The following is an 18,680-nucleotide window of genomic DNA, read 5'->3' as shown; positions in this document are numbered from 1 at the left end:
AGCATCTAGACAGTTAGCCTGCTGAGCTACAGCATCTAGACAGTTAGCCTGCAGAGCTACAGCATCTAGACAGTTAGCCTGCTGAGCTACAGCATCTAGACAGTTAGCCTGCTGAGCTACAGCATCTAGACAGTTAGCCTGCTGAGCTACAGCATCTAGACAGTTAGCCTGCAGAGCTAAAGTATCAAGACACTGTTAGCCTGCTGAGCTAAAGTATGTATAGTTAATCAATCAATCTTCTGATGGTATACTGTTCTCTTTACTTTCTACAATCAATATTCTGGTGTAGGGCTGCAGGATTAGTCGAATTCAGATGGAAATTGTGTTATTGACAATATCCATATTGCAAGAGGCTGCTATTTTCTCCTTTCTTTGACAGGGTTAATACCACAACTAGACTTCAGTACCACATCTAATGTGATAGACCAGGGTTCCCCAAAAATCACTCTTTTAAATAATCAAAGCTTCATGATGAGTTGATCATTTGAATCAGCTGACACAACCAGCCCCCCTACGTTACGGCGTGAAGCCCCTCGGACACAACCAGCCCCCCTACGTTACGGCGTGAAGCCCCTCGGACACAACCAGCCCCCTACGTTACGGCGTGAAGCCCCTCGGATACCACCAGCCCCCTACGTTACGGCGTGAAGCCCCTCGGACACAACCAGCCCCCTACGTTACGGCGTGAAGTCCCTCGGACACAACCAGCCCCCCTACGTTACGGCGTGAAGTCCCTCGGACACAACCAGCCCCCCTACGTTACGGCGTGAAGCCCCTCGGACACAACCAGCCCCCTACGTTACGGCGTGAAGCCCCTCGGACACAACCAGCCCCCCTACGTTACGGCGTGAAGCCCCTCGGACACAACCAGCCCCCTACGTTACGGCGTGAAGCCCTCGGACACAACCAGCCCCCTACGTTACGGCGTGAAGCCCCTCGGACACAACCAGCCCCCTACGTTACGGCGTGAAGCCCCTCGGACACAACCAGCCCCCTACGTTACGGCGTGAAGCCCCTCGGACACAACCAGCCCCTACGTTACGGCGTGAAGCCCCTCGGACACAACCAGCCCCCTACGTTACGGCGTGAAGCCCCTCGGACACAACCAGCCCCCTACGTTACGGCGTGAAGCCCCTCGGACACAACCAGCCCCCCTACGTTACGGCGTGAAGCCCCTCGGACACAACCAGCCCCCCTACGTTACGGCGTGAAGCCCCTCGGACACAACCAGCCCCCCTACGTTACGGCGTGAAGCCCCTCGGACACAACCAGCCCCCCTACGTTACGGCGTGAAGCCCCTCGGACACAACCAGCCCCCTACGTTACGGCGTGAAGCCCCTCGGACACAACCAGCCCCCTACGTTACGGCGTGAAGCCCCTCGGACACAACCAGCCCCCCTACGTTACGGCGTGAAGCCCCTCGGACACAACCAGCCCCCTACGTTACGGCGTGAAGCCCCTCGGACACAACCAGCCCCCCTACGTTACGGCGTGAAGCCCCTCGGACACAACCAGCCCCCTACGTTACGGCGTGAAGCCCCTCGGACACAACCAGCCCCCTACGTTACGGCGTGAAGCCCCTCGGACACAACCAGCCCCCTACGTTACGGCGTGAAGCCCCTCGGTCACAACCAGCCCCCTACGTTACGGCATGAAGCAACCAGCCCCCTACGTTACGGCGTGAAGCCCCTCGGACACAACCAGCCCCCTACGTTACGGCATGAAGCCCCTCGGACACAACCAGCCCCCTACGTTAAACGGGTATTGATTACCGATGCGTTTTCAAGGGTTCGCCCTACAAAATAAACGTCCCGCAGACGCATCGAAATCACAGTCTTCCACATAGCTCAGAGTTCCCCCACATTTTGAAAATCTGTACATACAGTGAGGGAAAAAAGTATTTGATCCCCTGCTGATTTTGTACGTTTGCCAACTTACAAAGAAATGATCAGTCTATAGTTTTAATAGTAGGTTTATTTGAACAGTGAGAAACAGAATAACAACAAACAAATCCAGAAAAACGCATGTCAAAAATGTTATAAAATGATTTGCATTTTAATGAGGGAAATAAGTATTTGACCTCTCTGCAAAACATGACTTAGTACTTGGTGGCAAAACCCTTGTTGGCAATCACAGAGGTCAGATGTTTCTTGTAGTTGGCCACCAGGTTTGCACACATCTCAGGAGGGATTTTGTCCCACTCCTCTTTGCAGATCTTCTCCAAGTCATTAAGGCTTCAAGGCTGACGTTTGGCAAGTCGAACCTTCAGCTCCCTCCACAGATTTTCTATGGGATTAAGGTCTGGAGACTGGCTAGGCCACTCCAGGACCTGGCGATGGTCTTGTAGCCCATTCCAGCCTTGTGTAGGTCTACAATCTTGTCCCTGACATCCTTGGAGAGCTCTTTGGTCTTGGCCATGGTGGAGAGTTTGGAATCTGTTTGGAATCTGCTTCTGTGGACAGGTGTCTTTTTTACAGGTAACAAGCTGTGGTTAGGAGCACTCCCTTTAAGAGTGTGCTCCTAATCTCAGCTCGTTACCTGTATAAAAGAGACCTGGGAGCCAGAAATCTTTCTGATTGAGAGGGGGTCAAATACTTATTTCCCTCATTAAAATGCTAATCAATTTATAACATTTTTGACATGCGTTTTTCTGGATTTTTTTAATGTTATTCTGTCTCTCACTGTTCAAATAAACCTACCATTAAAATTATAGACTGATCCTTTCTTTGTCAGTGGGCAAACGTACAAAATCAGCAGGGGATCAAATACTCCCCCCCCCCCCCCCCCCCTGTAACTATTTTCACGTATAGTAGAGAGAGACGTGATCGTATACAAATGTAAGCAAGGTTTGAAATGATGATATTTGAGTCAAATATACATCTGTTTGGGCCTTCTTGTGGTCAATTAGCAATCTGCAATTTTTTTCTGGGATTATGTTCCCGGCTCATTCCACTCAACAACAAACACATCGTCCCATGTCTGAATTTAGTTGATAATCCTAGGCCTTGGACATTGTTCTTATTTACACAGTGAACAAAGACCGCTTCAAGAAAATTTCTAATTAAGAGATTCGATCTCGTACATAGACATTTTTACATAATCATGGAACACTGTTCACTTTAATCATTACATTTACATTTTTACATTTTAGTCATTTTAGCAAACGCTCTTATCCAGAGCGACTTACAGTAGTGAATGCATACATTTCATACATTTTTCTCCGTACTGGTCCCCCCGTGGGAATCGAACCCACAACCCTGGCGTTGCAAACACCATGCTCTACCAACTGAGCCACATAGTTCTCCTAACACTTTATAAACCAAGTTTTAATAAGGGACACGTGGAAACATTGAATGTGCTGTCGAATGACTGCGCCATGACTCCAATATTTTGCAGTTGCTAGGCTAAATGCTACATGTTTGTAAGGTGCTTTTGAAGTCATGATAATGGTTGAGCCTACTGATGCATAACCATCAGCTTCCTATTCCATCTGTAGCCTGAATACAGATTTCATGTACGTTATTTAAGAACTCATAAATAGGAAATAAGAACTAATAATGTCTAATTAATTAATTAATTAATTAATTAATTAATTAATTACTACTGCGCTTATAACACAATATTTTGATGTTCATGTAAAAAAAAAAATATGTGTTTGTTAATTATGTAGGTGTTGTAATCTTATTTAATGGTCATATATGTAGCTTATAACACTGTTGAAAAAGAGGATTAGTTTTAATTTGGTTTAGTATTCAGTTTGCACAGGATGTGTTAATTCATCTGATGTTATGGTAGAAGTGATGTTCCCCTGACAGGATGTTTTAACCATGTCTGATGGAATTAACACGTTTTCACAGAGGTGTTTGAAAAATCGCAATTGCAATATCTGCCCCCCCCCCCCCCCCCCAAAAAAAAGCAATTACATATTTTATCCAAATTATGCAGCCCTACAGCCTATGTCAGTGTGTTGACCTGTACAGCTTCCTGTCTCTTCCCTCCACACCTCAGCCTATGTCAGTGTGTTGACCTGTACAGCTTCCTGTCTCTTCCCTCCAGACCTCAGCCTATGACAGTGTGTTGACCTGTACAGCTTCCTGTCTCTTCCCTCCAGACCTCAGCCTATGCCAGTGTGTTGACCTGTACAGCTTCCTGTCTCTTCCCTCCAGACCTCAGCCTATGACAGTGTGTTGACCTGTACAGCTTCCTGTCTCTTCCCATCAGACCTCAGCCTATGTCAGTGTGTTGACCTGTACAGCTTCCTGTCTCTTCCCTCCAGACCTCAGCCTATGCCAGTGTGTTGACCTGTACAGCTTCCTGTCTCTTCCCTCCAGACCTCAGCCTATGCCAGTGTGTTGACCTGTACAGCTTCCTGTCTCCCTAATGTTGATGGTAAACTGTTTCCTGCGTTAGGTTCTACACTCTCCTGGTGTTGTCCACCGCTCTGTTTGGAAAACCACCGTTCAAGAACGTCATCGTCAACGGACTGGTGCTGGCCAGGTCAGTTCACCTTGTCCCCCAACACACACACACACACACACACACACACACACACACACACACACACACACACACACACACACACACACACACACACAGACACACACACACACACACACACACACACATTTTTTACATTTTAGTCATTTAGCAGATGCTCTTATCCAGAGCGACTTACAGTAGTGAATGCATACATTTCATACATTTTTAACATTTATTTATTATTATTTTTTGAACACTCACAGTCGCACACACACACTCACAGTCGCGGACACACACACACACACACAGTCGCGGACACACACACACAAATACACACACACACAGTCGCGCACACACACACACACAAACTGGTGCTGACCAGGTTCATTGTGTGTGACAATGGATTGGAGATGTAAATCCCTGTTACAGTAAAGTCCTCTTCCATAATAATGAGACTAGAGTCCAAATGGCACGCTCTTCCCTAGATAGGGCACTACTTTAGACCAGAGCCCTATTCCCTATATAGTGCACTACTATAGACCAAGGCCCTATTCCCTATATAGTGCACTACTTTAGACCAGAACCCTATTCCCTATATAGTGCACTACTATAGACCAGGGCCCAGACAGACACACACACACACAGAGAGAGAGAGTACTGCATATAACCTGGAATAACTCATTTCATTACCAGATGTAAAGTGATGTTCTCTCTCTGTGTGTCTCTCAGCGATGGACAGAAGATGAGTAAACGCAAGAAGAACTATCCTGATCCAGGTCTAGTAGTGGAGAACTACGGCGCCGATGCCCTGAGGTAAACTCTATGCCGACACACTGGGTTTTACGCAGTGCCTTGGGCAATACAGTGGCATTACTCTATGGTTAATGAATAAATCAGGGTGTAATCCCACCATATGGTTAATGAATAAAGCAGGGTGTAATCCCACCATATGGTTAATGAATAAATCAGGGTGTAATCCCACTATATGGTTAATGAATAAATCAGGGTGTAATCCCACCATATGGTTAATGAATAAATCAGGGTGTAATCCCACCATATGGTTAATGAATAAATCAGGTTGTAATCCCACCATATGGTTAATGAATAAATCATGGTGTAATCCCACCATATGGTTAATGAATAAATCAGGTTGTAATCCCACCATATGGTTAATGAATAAATCAGGGTGTAATCCCACCATATGGTTAATGAATAAATCAGGTTGTAATCCCACCATATGGTTAATGAATAAATCATGGTGTAATCCCACCATATGGTTAATGAATAAATCACGGTGTAATCCCACCATATGGTTAATGAATAAATCAGGGTGTAATCCCACTAAATGGTTAATGAATAAAGCAGGGTGTAATCCCACTATGTGGTTAATGAATCAGGCAGGGTGTAATCCCACCATATGGTTAATGAATAAATCAGGGTGTAATCCCACCATATGGTTAATGAATCAGGCAGGGTGTAATCCCACCATATGGTTAATGAATCAGGCAGGGTGTAATCCCACCATATGGTTAATGAATAAATCAGAGTGTAATCCCACCATATGGTTAATGAATAAATCAGGGTGTAATCCCACCATATGGTTAATGAATCAGGCAGGGTGTAATCCCACCATATGGTTAATGAATCAGGCAGGGTGTAATCCCACCATATGGTTAATGAATAAATCAGGGTGTAATCCCACTATATGGTTAATGAATAAAGCAGGGTGTAATCCCACCATATGGTTAATGAATAAAGCAGGGTGTAATCCCACCATATGGTTAATGAATAAATCAGGGTGTAATCCCACTATATGGTTAATGAATAAAGCAGGGTGTAATCCCACTATATGGTTAATGAATAAATCAGGGTGTAATCCCACCATATGGTTAATGAATAAATCAGGGTGTAATCCCACCATATGGTTAATGAATAAATCAGGTTGTAATCCCACCATATGGTTAATGAATAAATCATGGTGTAATCCCACCATATGGTTAATGAATAAATCAGGTTGTAATCCCACCATATGGTTAATGAATAAATCAGGGTGTAATCCCACCATATGGTTAATGAATAAATCAGGTTGTAATCCCACCATATGGTTAATGAATAAATCATGGTGTAATCCCACCATATGGTTAATGAATAAATCACGGTGTAATCCCACCATATGGTTAATGAATAAATCAGGGTGTAATCCCACTAAATGGTTAATGAATAAAGCAGGGTGTAATCCCACTATGTGGTTAATGAATCAGGCAGGGTGTAATCCCACTATGTGGTTAATGAATCAGGCAGGGTGTAATCCCACCATATGGTTAATGAATAAATCAGGGTGTAATCCCACCATATGGTTAATGAATCAGGCAGGGTGTAATCCCACCATATGGTTAATGAATCAGGCAGGGTGTAATCCCACCATATGGTTAATGAATAAATCAGAGTGTAATCCCACCATATGGTTAATGAATAAATCAGGGTGTAATCCCACCATATGGTTAATGAATCAGGCAGGGTGTAATCCCACCATATGGTTAATGAATCAGGCAGGGTGTAATCCCACCATATGGTTAATGAATAAATCAGGGTGTAATCCCACCATATGGTTAATGAATCAGGCAGGGTGTAATCCCACCATATGGTTAATGAATCAGGCAGGGTGTAATCCCACCATATGGTTAATGAATCAGGCAGGGTGTAATCCCACCATATGGTTAATGAATCAGGCAGGGTGTAATCCCACCATATGGTTAATGAATAAATCAGGGTGTAATCCCACCATATGGTTAATGAATCAGGCAGGGTGTAATCCCACCATATGGTTAATGAATCAGGCAGGGTGTAATCCCACCATATGGTTAATGAATCAGGCAGGGTGTAATCCCACTATGTGGTTAATGAATCAGGCAGGGTGTAATCCCACCATATGGTTAATGAATCAGGCAGGGTGTAATCCCACCATATGGTTAATGAATCAGGCAGGGTGTAATCCCACCATATGGTTAATGAATCAGGCAGGGTGTAATCCCACCATATGGTTAATGAATCAGGCAGGGTGTAATCCCACCATATGGTTAATGAATCAGGCAGGGTGTAATCCCACCATATGGTTAATGAATCAGGCAGGGTGTAATCCCACCATATGGTTAATGAATCAGGCAGGGTGTAATCCCACCATATGGTTAATGAATCAGGCAGGGTGTAATCCCACCATATGGTTAATGAATCAGGCAGGGTGTAATCCCACCATATGGTTAATGAATCAGGCAGGGTGTAATCCCACCATATGGTTAATGAATCAGGCAGGGTGTAATCCCACCATATGGTTAATGAATCAGGCAGGGTGTAATCCCACCATATGGTTAATGAATCAGGCAGGGTGTAATCCCACCATGTGGTTAATGAATCAGGCAGGGTGTAATCCCACTATGTGGTTAATGAATCAGGCAGGGTGTAATCCCACCATATGGTTAATGAATCAGGCAGGGTGTAATCCCACCATATGGTTAATGAATCAGGCAGGGTGTAATCCCACCATATGGTTAATGAATCAGGCAGGGTGTAATCCCACCATATGGTTAATGAATCAGGCAGGGTGTAATCCCACCATATGGTTAATGAATCAGGCAGGGTGTAATCCCACCATATGGTTAATGAATCAGGCAGGGTGTAATCCCACCATATGGTTAATGAATCAGGCAGGGTGTAATCCCACCATATGGTTAATGAATCAGGCAGGGTGTAATCCCACCATATGGTTAATGAATCAGGCAGGGTGTAATCCCACCATATGGTTAATGAATCAGGCAGGGTGTAATCCCACCATATGGTTAATGAATCAGGCAGGGTGTAATCCCACCATATGGTTAATGAATCAGGCAGGGTGTAATCCCACCATATGGTTAATGAATCAGGCAGGGTGTAATCCCACCATATGGTTAATGAATTAGGCAGGGTGTAATCCCACCATATGGTTAATGAATAAATCAGGGTGTAATCCCACCATATGGTTAATGAATCAGGCAGGGTGTAATCCCACCATATGGTTAATGAATCAGGCAGGGTGTAATCCCACCATATGGTTAATGAATCAGGCAGGGTGTAATCCCACCATATGGTTAATGAATCAGGCAGGGTGTAATCCCACCATATGGTTAATGAATCAGGCAGGGTGTAATCCCACCATATGGTTAATGAATTAGGCAGGGTGTAATCCCACCATATGGTTAATGAATCAGGCAGGGTGTAATCCCACCATATGGTTAATGAATCAGGCAGGGTGTAATCCCACCATATGGTTAATGAATCAGGCAGGGTGTAATCCCACCATCTGGTTAATGAATCAGGCAGGGTGTAATCCCACTATGTGGTTAATGAATCAGGCAGGGTGTAATCCCACCATGTGGTTAATGAATCAGGCAGGGTGTAATCCCACCATATGGTTAATGAATCAGGCAGGGTGTAATCCCACCATGTGGTTAATGAATCAGGCAGGGTGTAATCCCACCATATGGTTAATGAATCAGGCAGGGTGTAATCCCACCATATGGTTAATGAATCAGGCAGGGTGTAATCCCACCATATGGTTAATGAATCAGGCAGGGTGTAATCCCACCATATGGTTAATGAATCAGGCAGGGTGTAATCCCACCATATGGTTAATGAATCAGGCAGGGTGTAATCCCACCATATGGTTAATGAATCAGGCAGGGTGTAATCCCACCATATGGTTAATGAATCAGGCAGGGTGTAATCCCACCATATGGTTAATGAATCAGGCAGGGTGTAATCCCACCATATGGTTAATGAATCAGGCAGGGTGTAATCCCACCATATGGTTAATGAATCAGGCAGGGTGTAATCCCACCATATGGTTAATGAATCAGGCAGGGTGTAATCCCACCATATGGTTAATGAATCAGGCAGGGTGTAATCCCATTATATGATCCTGAAACAATCAGATACATCTGGTTCTACTATATTAGCCTCCCAGCTCATTGAAGGGAAGAACCTGCCTTTTAATCCAACCTGTTGTATAAATTATATTTCTATCTTGGAGAATCGGGACAGACTGGCTAACACAGAACCAGGAGAATCGGGACAGACTGGCTAACACAGAACCAGGAGAATCGGGACAGACTAGCTAACACAGAACCAGGAGAATCGGGACAGACTAGCTAACACAGAACCAGGAGAATCGGGACAGACTAGCTAACCCCTCTAACCACTAGACTACCTGCCTCCCCTCTAACCACTAGACTACCTGCCTCCCCTCTAACCACTAGACTACCTGCCTCCCCTCTAACCACTAGACTACCTGCCTCCCCTCTAACCACTAGACTACCTGCCTCCCCCCTCTAACCACTAGGCTACCTGCCTCCCCTCTAACCACTAGGCTACCTGCCTCCCCTCTAACCACTAGACTACCTGCCTCCCCTCTAACCACTAGGCTACCTGACGCCCCTCTAACCACTAGACTACCTGCCTCCCCTCTAACCACTAGACTACCTGCCTCCCCTCTACCCACTAGACTACCTGCCTCCCCTCTAACCACTAGACTACCTGCCTCCCCTCTAACCACTAGACTACCTGCCTCCCCACTCTAACCACTAGACTACCTGCCTCCTCTAACCACTAGTCTACCTGCCTCCCCTCTAACCACTAGGCTACCTGCCTCCTCTCTAACCACTAGACTACCTGCCTCCCCTCTAACCACTAGACTACCTGCCTCCCCTCTAACCACTAGACTACCTGCCTCCCCTCTAACCACTAGACTACCTGCCTCCCCTCTAACCACTAGACTACCTGCCTCCCCTCTAACCACTAGACTACCCGCCTCCCCCCTCTAACCACTAGGCTACCTGCCGCCCCTCTAACCACTAGGCTACCTGCCGCCCCTCTAACCACTAGGCTACCTGCCGCCCCTCTAACCACTAGGCTACCTGCCTCCCCTCTAACCACTAGACTACCTGCCGCCCCTCTAACCACAAGGCTACCTGCCGCCCCTCTAACCACTAGACTACCTTCCTCCCCTCTAACCACTAGACTACCTGCCTCCCCTCTAACCACTAGACTACCTGCCTCCCCTCTAACCACTAGACTACCTGCCTCCCCTCTAACCACTAGACTACCTGCCTCCCCTCTAACCACTAGTCTACCTGCCGCCCCTCTAACCACTAGACTACCCGCCTCCCCTCTAACCACTAGACTACCCGCCTCCCCCCTCTAACCACTAGGCTACCTGCCTCCCCTCTAACCACTAGACTACCTGCCTCCCCTCTAACCACTAGTCTACCTGCCTCCCCTCTAACCACTAGGCTACCTGCCGCCCCTCTAACCACTAGACTACCTGCCTCCCCTCTAACCACTAGGCTACCTGCCGCCCCTCTAACCACTAGGCTACCTGCCTCCCCTCTAACCACTAGACTACCTGCCTCCCCTCTAACCACTAGACTACCTGCCTCCCCTCTAACCACTAGGCTACCTGCCTCCCCTCTAACCACTAGGCTACCTGCCTCCCCTCTAACCACTAGGCTACCTGCCTCCCCTCTAACCACTAGGCTACCTGCCTCCCCTCTAACCACTAGACTACCTGCCTCCCCTCTAACCACTAGTCTACCTGCCGCCCCTCTAACCACTAGGCTACCTGCCTCCCCTCTAACCACTAGTCTACCTGCCTCCCCTCTAACCACTAGTCTACCTGCCTCCCCTCTAACCACTAGGCTACCTGCCCCCCCTCTAACCACTAGGCTACCTGCCTCCCCCTCTAACCACTAGGCTACCTGCCTCCCCTCTAACCACTAGGCTACCTGCCGCCCCCCTCTAACCACTAGACTACCTGCCTCCCCTCTAACCACTAGGCTACCTGCCACCCCTCTAACCACTAGACTACCTGCCTCCCCTCTAACCACTAGACTACCTGCCTCCCCCTCTACCCAGCTACCGCCCCCCCCCCGACTACCTGCCTCCCCCCCCCTGGCTACCGCCCCCCCCACCACTAGACTACCTGCCTCCCCTCTAACCACTAGACTACCTGCCTCCCCTCTACCCACTAGACTACCTGCCTCCCCTCTACCCACTAGACTACCTGCCTCCCCTCTAACCACTAGACTACCTGCCTCCCCTCTAACCACTAGACTACCTGCCTCCCCTCTACCCACTAGACTACCTGCCTCCCCTCTAACCACTAGACTACCTGCCTCCCCTCTAACCACTAGGCTACCTGCCTCCCCTCTAACCACTAGACTACCTGCCGCCCCTCCAACCACTAGACTACTTGCCACCCCTCTAACCACTAGACTACCTGCCGCCCCTCCAACCACTAGGCTACCTGCCTCCCCTCTAACCACTAGACTACCTGCCTCTCCCCTCTAACCACTAGGCTACCTGCCTCCCCTCTAACCACTAGACTACCTGCCTCCCCTGGAGGGAGGGGGATTTAGATGACCTAACACTATCTTTTTTATGCCCTCCCTCCCTCCCCTCCCTCCCTCCAGGCTCTACCTGATCAACTCCCCGGTAGTGAGAGCTGAGAACCTGCGTTTCAAAGAGGAAGGAGTCCGAGATGTTCTGAAGGATGTCTTCCTCCCCTGGTACAACGCCTACCGCTTCCTGGTTCAGAACGTCCAGCGTCTACACAAGGTAACCTTATAACCCAGCCCCAGCCTACCGCTTCCTGGTCCAGAACGTCCAGCGTCTCCACAGGGGCTGGAGGGGGATGGGTAACCTTATAACCCAGCCTCAGGCCTCCTCACCTCCCCTGCCCCAGCCTACTGCTTCCTGGTCCAATCCTTCTAGAGGCTGCTTAATGGCCCCCTACCCTCGTCCCCCATACCCTGACCCCGGTTTAACCCAAGCCTACCCCTATTACACCTACCCCTGCCCACCCCCCCCCCCCCCCCCCCCGCACAAGGTACCAATCCCCCCTACAGCCCAGTTTAATGAGGAGAACACCTCAACCAGCCAGTAGTTTAATGAGGAGAACATCTCAACCAGCCAGTAGTTTGAGGAGAACACCTCAACCAGCCAGTAGTTTAATGAGGAGAACACCTCAACCAGCCAGTAGTTTAATGAGGAGAACACCTCAACCAGCCAGTAGTTTAATGAGGAGAACACCTCAACCAGCCAGTAGTTTAATGAGGAGAACACCTCAACCAGCCAGTAGTTTAATGAGGAGAACACCTCAACCAGCCAGTAGTTTAATGAGGAGAACACCTCAACCAGCCAGTAGTTTAATGAGGAGAACACATCAACCAGCCAGTAGTTTAACCTGTTGGGTCTAGGGGGCAGCATTTGCACGTCTGGATAAAAAAAATGTACCCGATTTAATCTGGTTACTAATCCTACCCAGTAACTAGAATATGCATATACTTATTATATATGGATAGAAAACACTCTAAAGTTTCCAAAACTGTTTGAATGGTGTCTGTGAGTATAACAGAACTCATTTGGCAGGCAAAACCCTGAGACATTTTCTGACAGGAAGTGGATACCTGATGTGTTGTATTGACTTTAAACCTATCCCATTGAAAAACACAGGGGTTTAGGAATATTTTGGCACTTCCTATTGCTTCCACTAGATGTCACCAGCCTTTACAAAGTGTTTTGAGTCTTCTGGAGGGAGATCTGACCGAACAAGAGCCATGGAACGGTGATGTCCCATTAGACACCTGGCGCGCTACTTCATGTTGGGTACCCTCGTTCCAATACGTTATAAAAGGCTATGCATTCGTCCACCTTGAATATTATTCATGTTCTGGTTAAAAAAGGCCCTAATGATTTATGCTATACAACGTTTGACATGTTTGAACGAACGGAAATATATTTTTTCCCCTCGTTCATGACGAGAAGTCCGGCTGGCTTACATCATGTGCTAACGAGACGGAGATTTTTGGACATAAATGATGAGCTTTTTTGAACAAAACTACATTCGTTATGGACCTGTGATACCTGGAAGTGACATCTGATGAAGAGAATCAAAGGTAATGGATTATTTACATAGTATTTTCGATTTTAGATCTCCCCAACATGACGTCTAGTCTGTATCGCAACGCGTATTTTTCTGGGCACAGTGCTCAGATTATTGCAAAGTGTGATTTCCCAGTAAGGTTATTTTTAAATCTGGCAAGTTGATTGCGTTCAAAAGATGTAAATCTATAATTCTTTAAATGACAATATAATATTTTACCAATGTTTTCTAATTTTAATTATTTAATTTGTGACGCTGACTTGACTGCCGGTTATTGGAGGGAAACGATTTCCTCAACATCAATGCCATAGTAAAACGCTGTTTTTGTATATAAATATGAACTTGATAGAACTAAAAATGCATGCATTGTCTAACATAATGTCCTAGGAGTGTCATCTGATGGAGATTGTAAAAGGTTAGTGTATCATTTTAGCTGGTTTTATGGTTTTGGTGACCCTGTCTTTGACTTGACAAAACATTACACACAACTCTTGTAAATGTACTGTCCTAACATACTCTAAATTTATGCTTTCGCCGTAAAACCTTTTTGAAATCGTAAAACGTGGTTAGATTAAGGAGATGTTTATCTTTCAAATGGTGTAACATAGTTGTATTTTTGAAAAATTTGAATTTTGACATTTATTTGGATTCAAATTTGCCGCTCTTGAAATGCACCTGCTGTTGATGGAGTGCACCACAGGTGGCACGCTAGCGTCCCACCTAGCCCCAAGAGGTTAATGAGGAGAACACCTCAACCAGCCAGTAGTTTAATGAGGAGAACACCTCAACCAGCCAGTAGTTTAATGAGGAGAACATCTCAACCAGCCAGTAGTTTAATGAGGAGAACATCTCAACCAGCCAGTAGTTTAATGAGGAGAACACCTCAACCAGCCAGTAGTTTAATGAGGAGAACATCTCAACCAGCCAGTAGTTTAATGAGGAGAACACCTCAACCAGCCAGTAGTTTAATGAGGAGAACACCTCAACCAGCCAGTTACTGTTTAATGAGGAGAACACCTCAACCAGCCAGTAGTTTAATGAGGAGAACACCTCAACCAGCCAGTAGTTTAATGAGGAGAACATCTCAACCAGCCAGTAGTTTAATGAGGAGAACACCTCAACCAGCCAGTAGTTTAATGAGGAGAACACCTCAACCAGCCAGTTACTGTTTAATGAGGAGAACACCTCAACCAGCCAGTAGTTTAATGAGGAGAACACCTCAACCAGCCAGTAGTTTAATGAGGAGAACACCTCAACCAGCCAGTAGTTTAATGAGGAGAACACCTCAACCAGCCAGTAGTTTAATGAGGAGAACACCTCAACCAGCCAGTAGTTTAATGAGGAGAACACCTCAACCAGCCAGTAGTTTAATGAGGAGAACACCTCAACCAGCCAGTAGTTTAATGAGGAGAACACCTCAACCAGCCAGTAGTTTAATGAGGAGAACACCTCAACCAGCCAGTAGTTTAATGAGGAGAACACCTCAACCAGCCAGTAGTTTAATGAGGAGAACACCTCAACCAGCCAGTAGTTTAATGAGGAGAACACCTCAACCAGCCAGTAGTTTAATGAGGAGAACACCTCAACCAGCCAGTAGTTTAATGAGGAGAACACCTCAACCAGCCAGTAGTTTAATGAGGAGAACACCTCAACCAGCCAGTAGTTTAATGAGGAGAACACCTCAACCAGCCAGTAGTTTAATGAGGAGAACACCTCAACCAGCCAGTAGTTTAATGAGGAGAACACCTCAACCAGCCAGTAGTTTAATGAGGAGAACACCTCAACCAGCCAGTAGTTTAATGAGGAGAACACCTCAACCAGCCAGTTACTGTTTAATGAGGAGAACACCTCAACCAGCCAGTAGTTTAATGAGGAGAACACCTCAACCAGCCAGTTACTGTTTAATGAGGAGAACACCTCAACCAGCCAGTAGTTTAATGAGGAGAACATCTCAACCAGCCAGTTACTGTTTAATGAGGAGAACACCTCAACCAGCCAGTAGTTTAATGAGGAGAACATCTCAACCAGCCAGTAGTTTAATGAGGAGAACACCTCAACCAGCCAGTAGTTTAATGAGGAGAACATCTCAACCAGCCAGTAGTTTAATGAGGAGAACACCTCAACCAGCCAGTAGTTTAATGAGGAGAACACCTCAACCAGCCAGTAGTTTAATGAGGAGAACACCTCAACCAGCCAGTAGTTTAATGAGGAGAACACCTCAACCAGCCAGTAGTTTAATGAGGAGAACACCTCAACCAGCCAGTAGTTTAATGAGGAGAACACCTCAACCAGCCAGTAGTTTAATGAGGAGAACACCTCAACCAGCCAGTAGTTTAATGAGGAGAACACTCAACAGCCAGTAGTTTAATGAGGAGAACACCTCAACCAGCCAGTTACTGTTTAATGAGGAGAACACCTCAACCAGCCAGTAGTTTAATGAGGAGAACACCTCAACCAGCCAGTAGTTTAATGAGGAGAACACCTCAACCAGCCAGTAGTTTAATGAGGAGAACACCTCAACCAGCCAGTAGTTTAATGAGGAGAACACCTCAACCAGCCAGTAGTTTAATGAGGAGAACACCTCAACCAGCCAGTAGTTTAATGAGGAGAACACCTCAACCAGCCAGTAGTTTAATGAGGAGAACACCTCAACCAGCCAGTAGTTTAATGAGGAGAACACCTCAACCAGCCAGTAGTTTAATGAGGAGAACACCTCAACCAGCCAGTAGTTTAATGAGGAGAACACCTCAACCAGCCAGTAGTTTAATGAGGAGAACACCTCAACCAGCCAGTTACTGTTTAATGAGGAGAACACCTCAACCAGCCAGTAGTTTAATGAGGAGAACACCTCAACCAGCCAGTAGTTTAATGAGGAGAACACCTCAACCAGCCAGTAGTTTAATGAGGAGAACACCTCAACCAGCCAGTAGTTTAATGAGGAGAACACCTCAACCAGCCAGTAGTTTAATGAGGAGAACACCTCAACCAGCCAGTAGTTTAATGAGGAGAACACCTCAACCAGCCAGTAGTTTAATGAGGAGAACACCTCAACCAGCCAGTAGTTTAATGAGGAGAACACCTCAACCAGCCAGTAGTTTAATGAGGAGAACACCTCAACCAGCCAGTAGTTTAATGAGGAGAACACCTCAACCAGCCAGTAGTTTAATGAGGAGAACACCTCAACCAGCCAGTAGTTTAATGAGGAGAACACCTCAACCAGCCAGTAGTTTAATGAGGAGAACACCTCAACCAGCCAGTAGTTTAATGAGGAGAACACCTCAACCAGCCAGTAGTTTAATGAGGAGAACACCTCAACCAGCCAGTAGTTTAATGAGGAGAACACCTCAACCAGCCAGTAGTTTAATGAGGAGAACACCTCAACCAGCCAGTAGTTTAATGAGGAGAACACCTCAACCAGCCAGTAGTTTAATGAGGAGAACACCTCAACCAGCCAGTAGTTTAATGAGGAGAACATCTCAACCAGCCAGTAGTTTAATGAGGAGAACATCTCAACCAGCCAGTAGTTTAATGAGGAGAACACCTCAACCAGCCAGTAGTTTAATGAGGAGAACACCTCAACCAGCCAGTTACTGTTTAATGAGGAGAACACCTCAACCAGCCAGTAGTTTAATGAGAACACCTCAACCAGCCAGTAGTTTAATGAGGAGAACACCTCAACCAGCCAGTAGTTTAATGAGGAGAACACCTCAACCAGCCAGTAGTTTAATGAGGAGAACACCTCAACCAGCCAGTAGTTTAATGAGGAGAACACCTCAACCAGCCAGTAGTTTAATGAGGAGAACACCTCAACCAGCCAGTAGTTTAATGAGGAGAACACCTCAACCAGCCAGTAGTTTAATGAGGAGAACATCTCAACCAGCCAGTAGTTTAATGAGGAGAACACCTCAACCAGCCAGTAGTTTAATGAGGAGAACACCTCAACCAGCCAGTAGTTTAATGAGGAGAACACCTCAACCAGCCAGTAGTTTAATGAGGAGAACACCTCAACCAGCCAGTAGTTTAATGAGGAGAACACCTCAACCAGCCAGTAGTTTAATGAGGAGAACACCTCAACCAGCCAGTAGTTTAATGAGGAACACCTCAACCAGCCAGTAGTTTAATGAGGAGAACACCTCAACCAGCCAGTAGTTTAATGAGGAGAACACCTCAACCAGCCAGTAGTTTAATGAGGAGAACACCTCAACCAGCCAGTAGTTTAATGAGGAGAACACCGCAACCAGAACACAAGATACTGCCTATCACATCCTTTAAACTCTGTAACTTTCTCTCTATCATGCTCTCTCTTTCTATTTCCTGTTCTCTGTGTGACCTTTTGCCCTGTGACCTTTGCCGTTCAGGAGGACGGCATCAGCTTCCTGTACAACGAGGCCACAGCCAAGTGCAGCGACAACATCATGGACAAGTGGATCCAGTCCTTCACCCAGTCTCTCATCCAGTTCTTCAAAGCTGAGATGGATGGTGAGCTTCACACACACACACACACGCACACACACACACACACACACACACACACGCGCGCGCCATGTACTACACACACAAGCCGCATCCTAGGGGTGTAACTGTACACTTATTCATACAGGGGCCTCGGTTCAGCCCGCACTGTAAACCCGAATGAATACCTACATAAACAAATACACTAGTCCTGTAGGCTAGGCTAGGCTGCATGTGTTGAATGCCTCTTGAGTAAATCTGAGCTGGGAAAACATTTCAGGCTATTATCGTTAAATCAACTGTAGCCTATGCACCGCACACGTTGTAATCAAAATGATACTCTTAATTGGAGGATCTTCTTTCATCGTGCCCCTGTGAAGAGGCAATGGCGCGGGAATGCCCCTGTGAAGAGGCAATGGCGCGGGAATGCCCCTGTGAAGAGGCAATGGCGCGGGAATGCCCCTGTGAAGCGGCAGAGGCAATGGAATGCCCCTGTGACGAGGCAATGGAATGCCCCTGTGACGAGGCAATGGAATGCCCCTGTGACGAGGCAATGGAATGCCCCTGTGACGAGGCAATGGAATGCCCCTGTGAAGAGGCAATGGCGCGGGATGCCCCTGTGAAGAGGCAATGGCGCGGGAATGCCCCTGTGAAGAGGCAATGGCGCGGGAATGCCCCTGTGAAGAGGCAATGGCGCGGGAATGCCCCTGTGAAGAGGCAATGGCGCGGGAATGCCCCTGTGAAGAGGCAATGGCGCGGGAATGCCCCTGTGAAGAGG

The 18,680-nt window shown here is 46.7% G+C and overlaps 1 protein-coding gene across 1 annotated transcript in view; it reads left to right on the top strand.

The window, feature by feature from the left end:
* The window catches only part of iars1 (isoleucyl-tRNA synthetase 1), a 147,415-nt gene that overhangs the window by 70,499 nt on the left and 58,236 nt on the right, over positions 1-18,680 (top strand). The window contains exons 17-20 of the mRNA XM_082967730.1: positions 4,411-4,497; positions 5,209-5,292; positions 11,979-12,123; positions 17,809-17,929. Of these exons, the coding sequence (XP_082823856.1) occupies positions 4,411-4,497; positions 5,209-5,292; positions 11,979-12,123; positions 17,809-17,929 (437 nt within the window). The remainder of the gene's footprint in view (positions 1-4,410; positions 4,498-5,208; positions 5,293-11,978; positions 12,124-17,808; positions 17,930-18,680) is intronic.

The sequence above is a fragment of the Salmo salar genome, chromosome 22, assembly GCF_965601325.2.
Source record: "Salmo salar chromosome 22, fSalSal1, whole genome shotgun sequence".
NCBI lineage: Eukaryota > Metazoa > Chordata > Actinopteri > Salmoniformes > Salmonidae > Salmo > Salmo salar.
The sequence above is the reverse complement of the archived record's forward strand: the minus strand, read 5'-3'. Positions and strand labels throughout refer to the sequence as shown.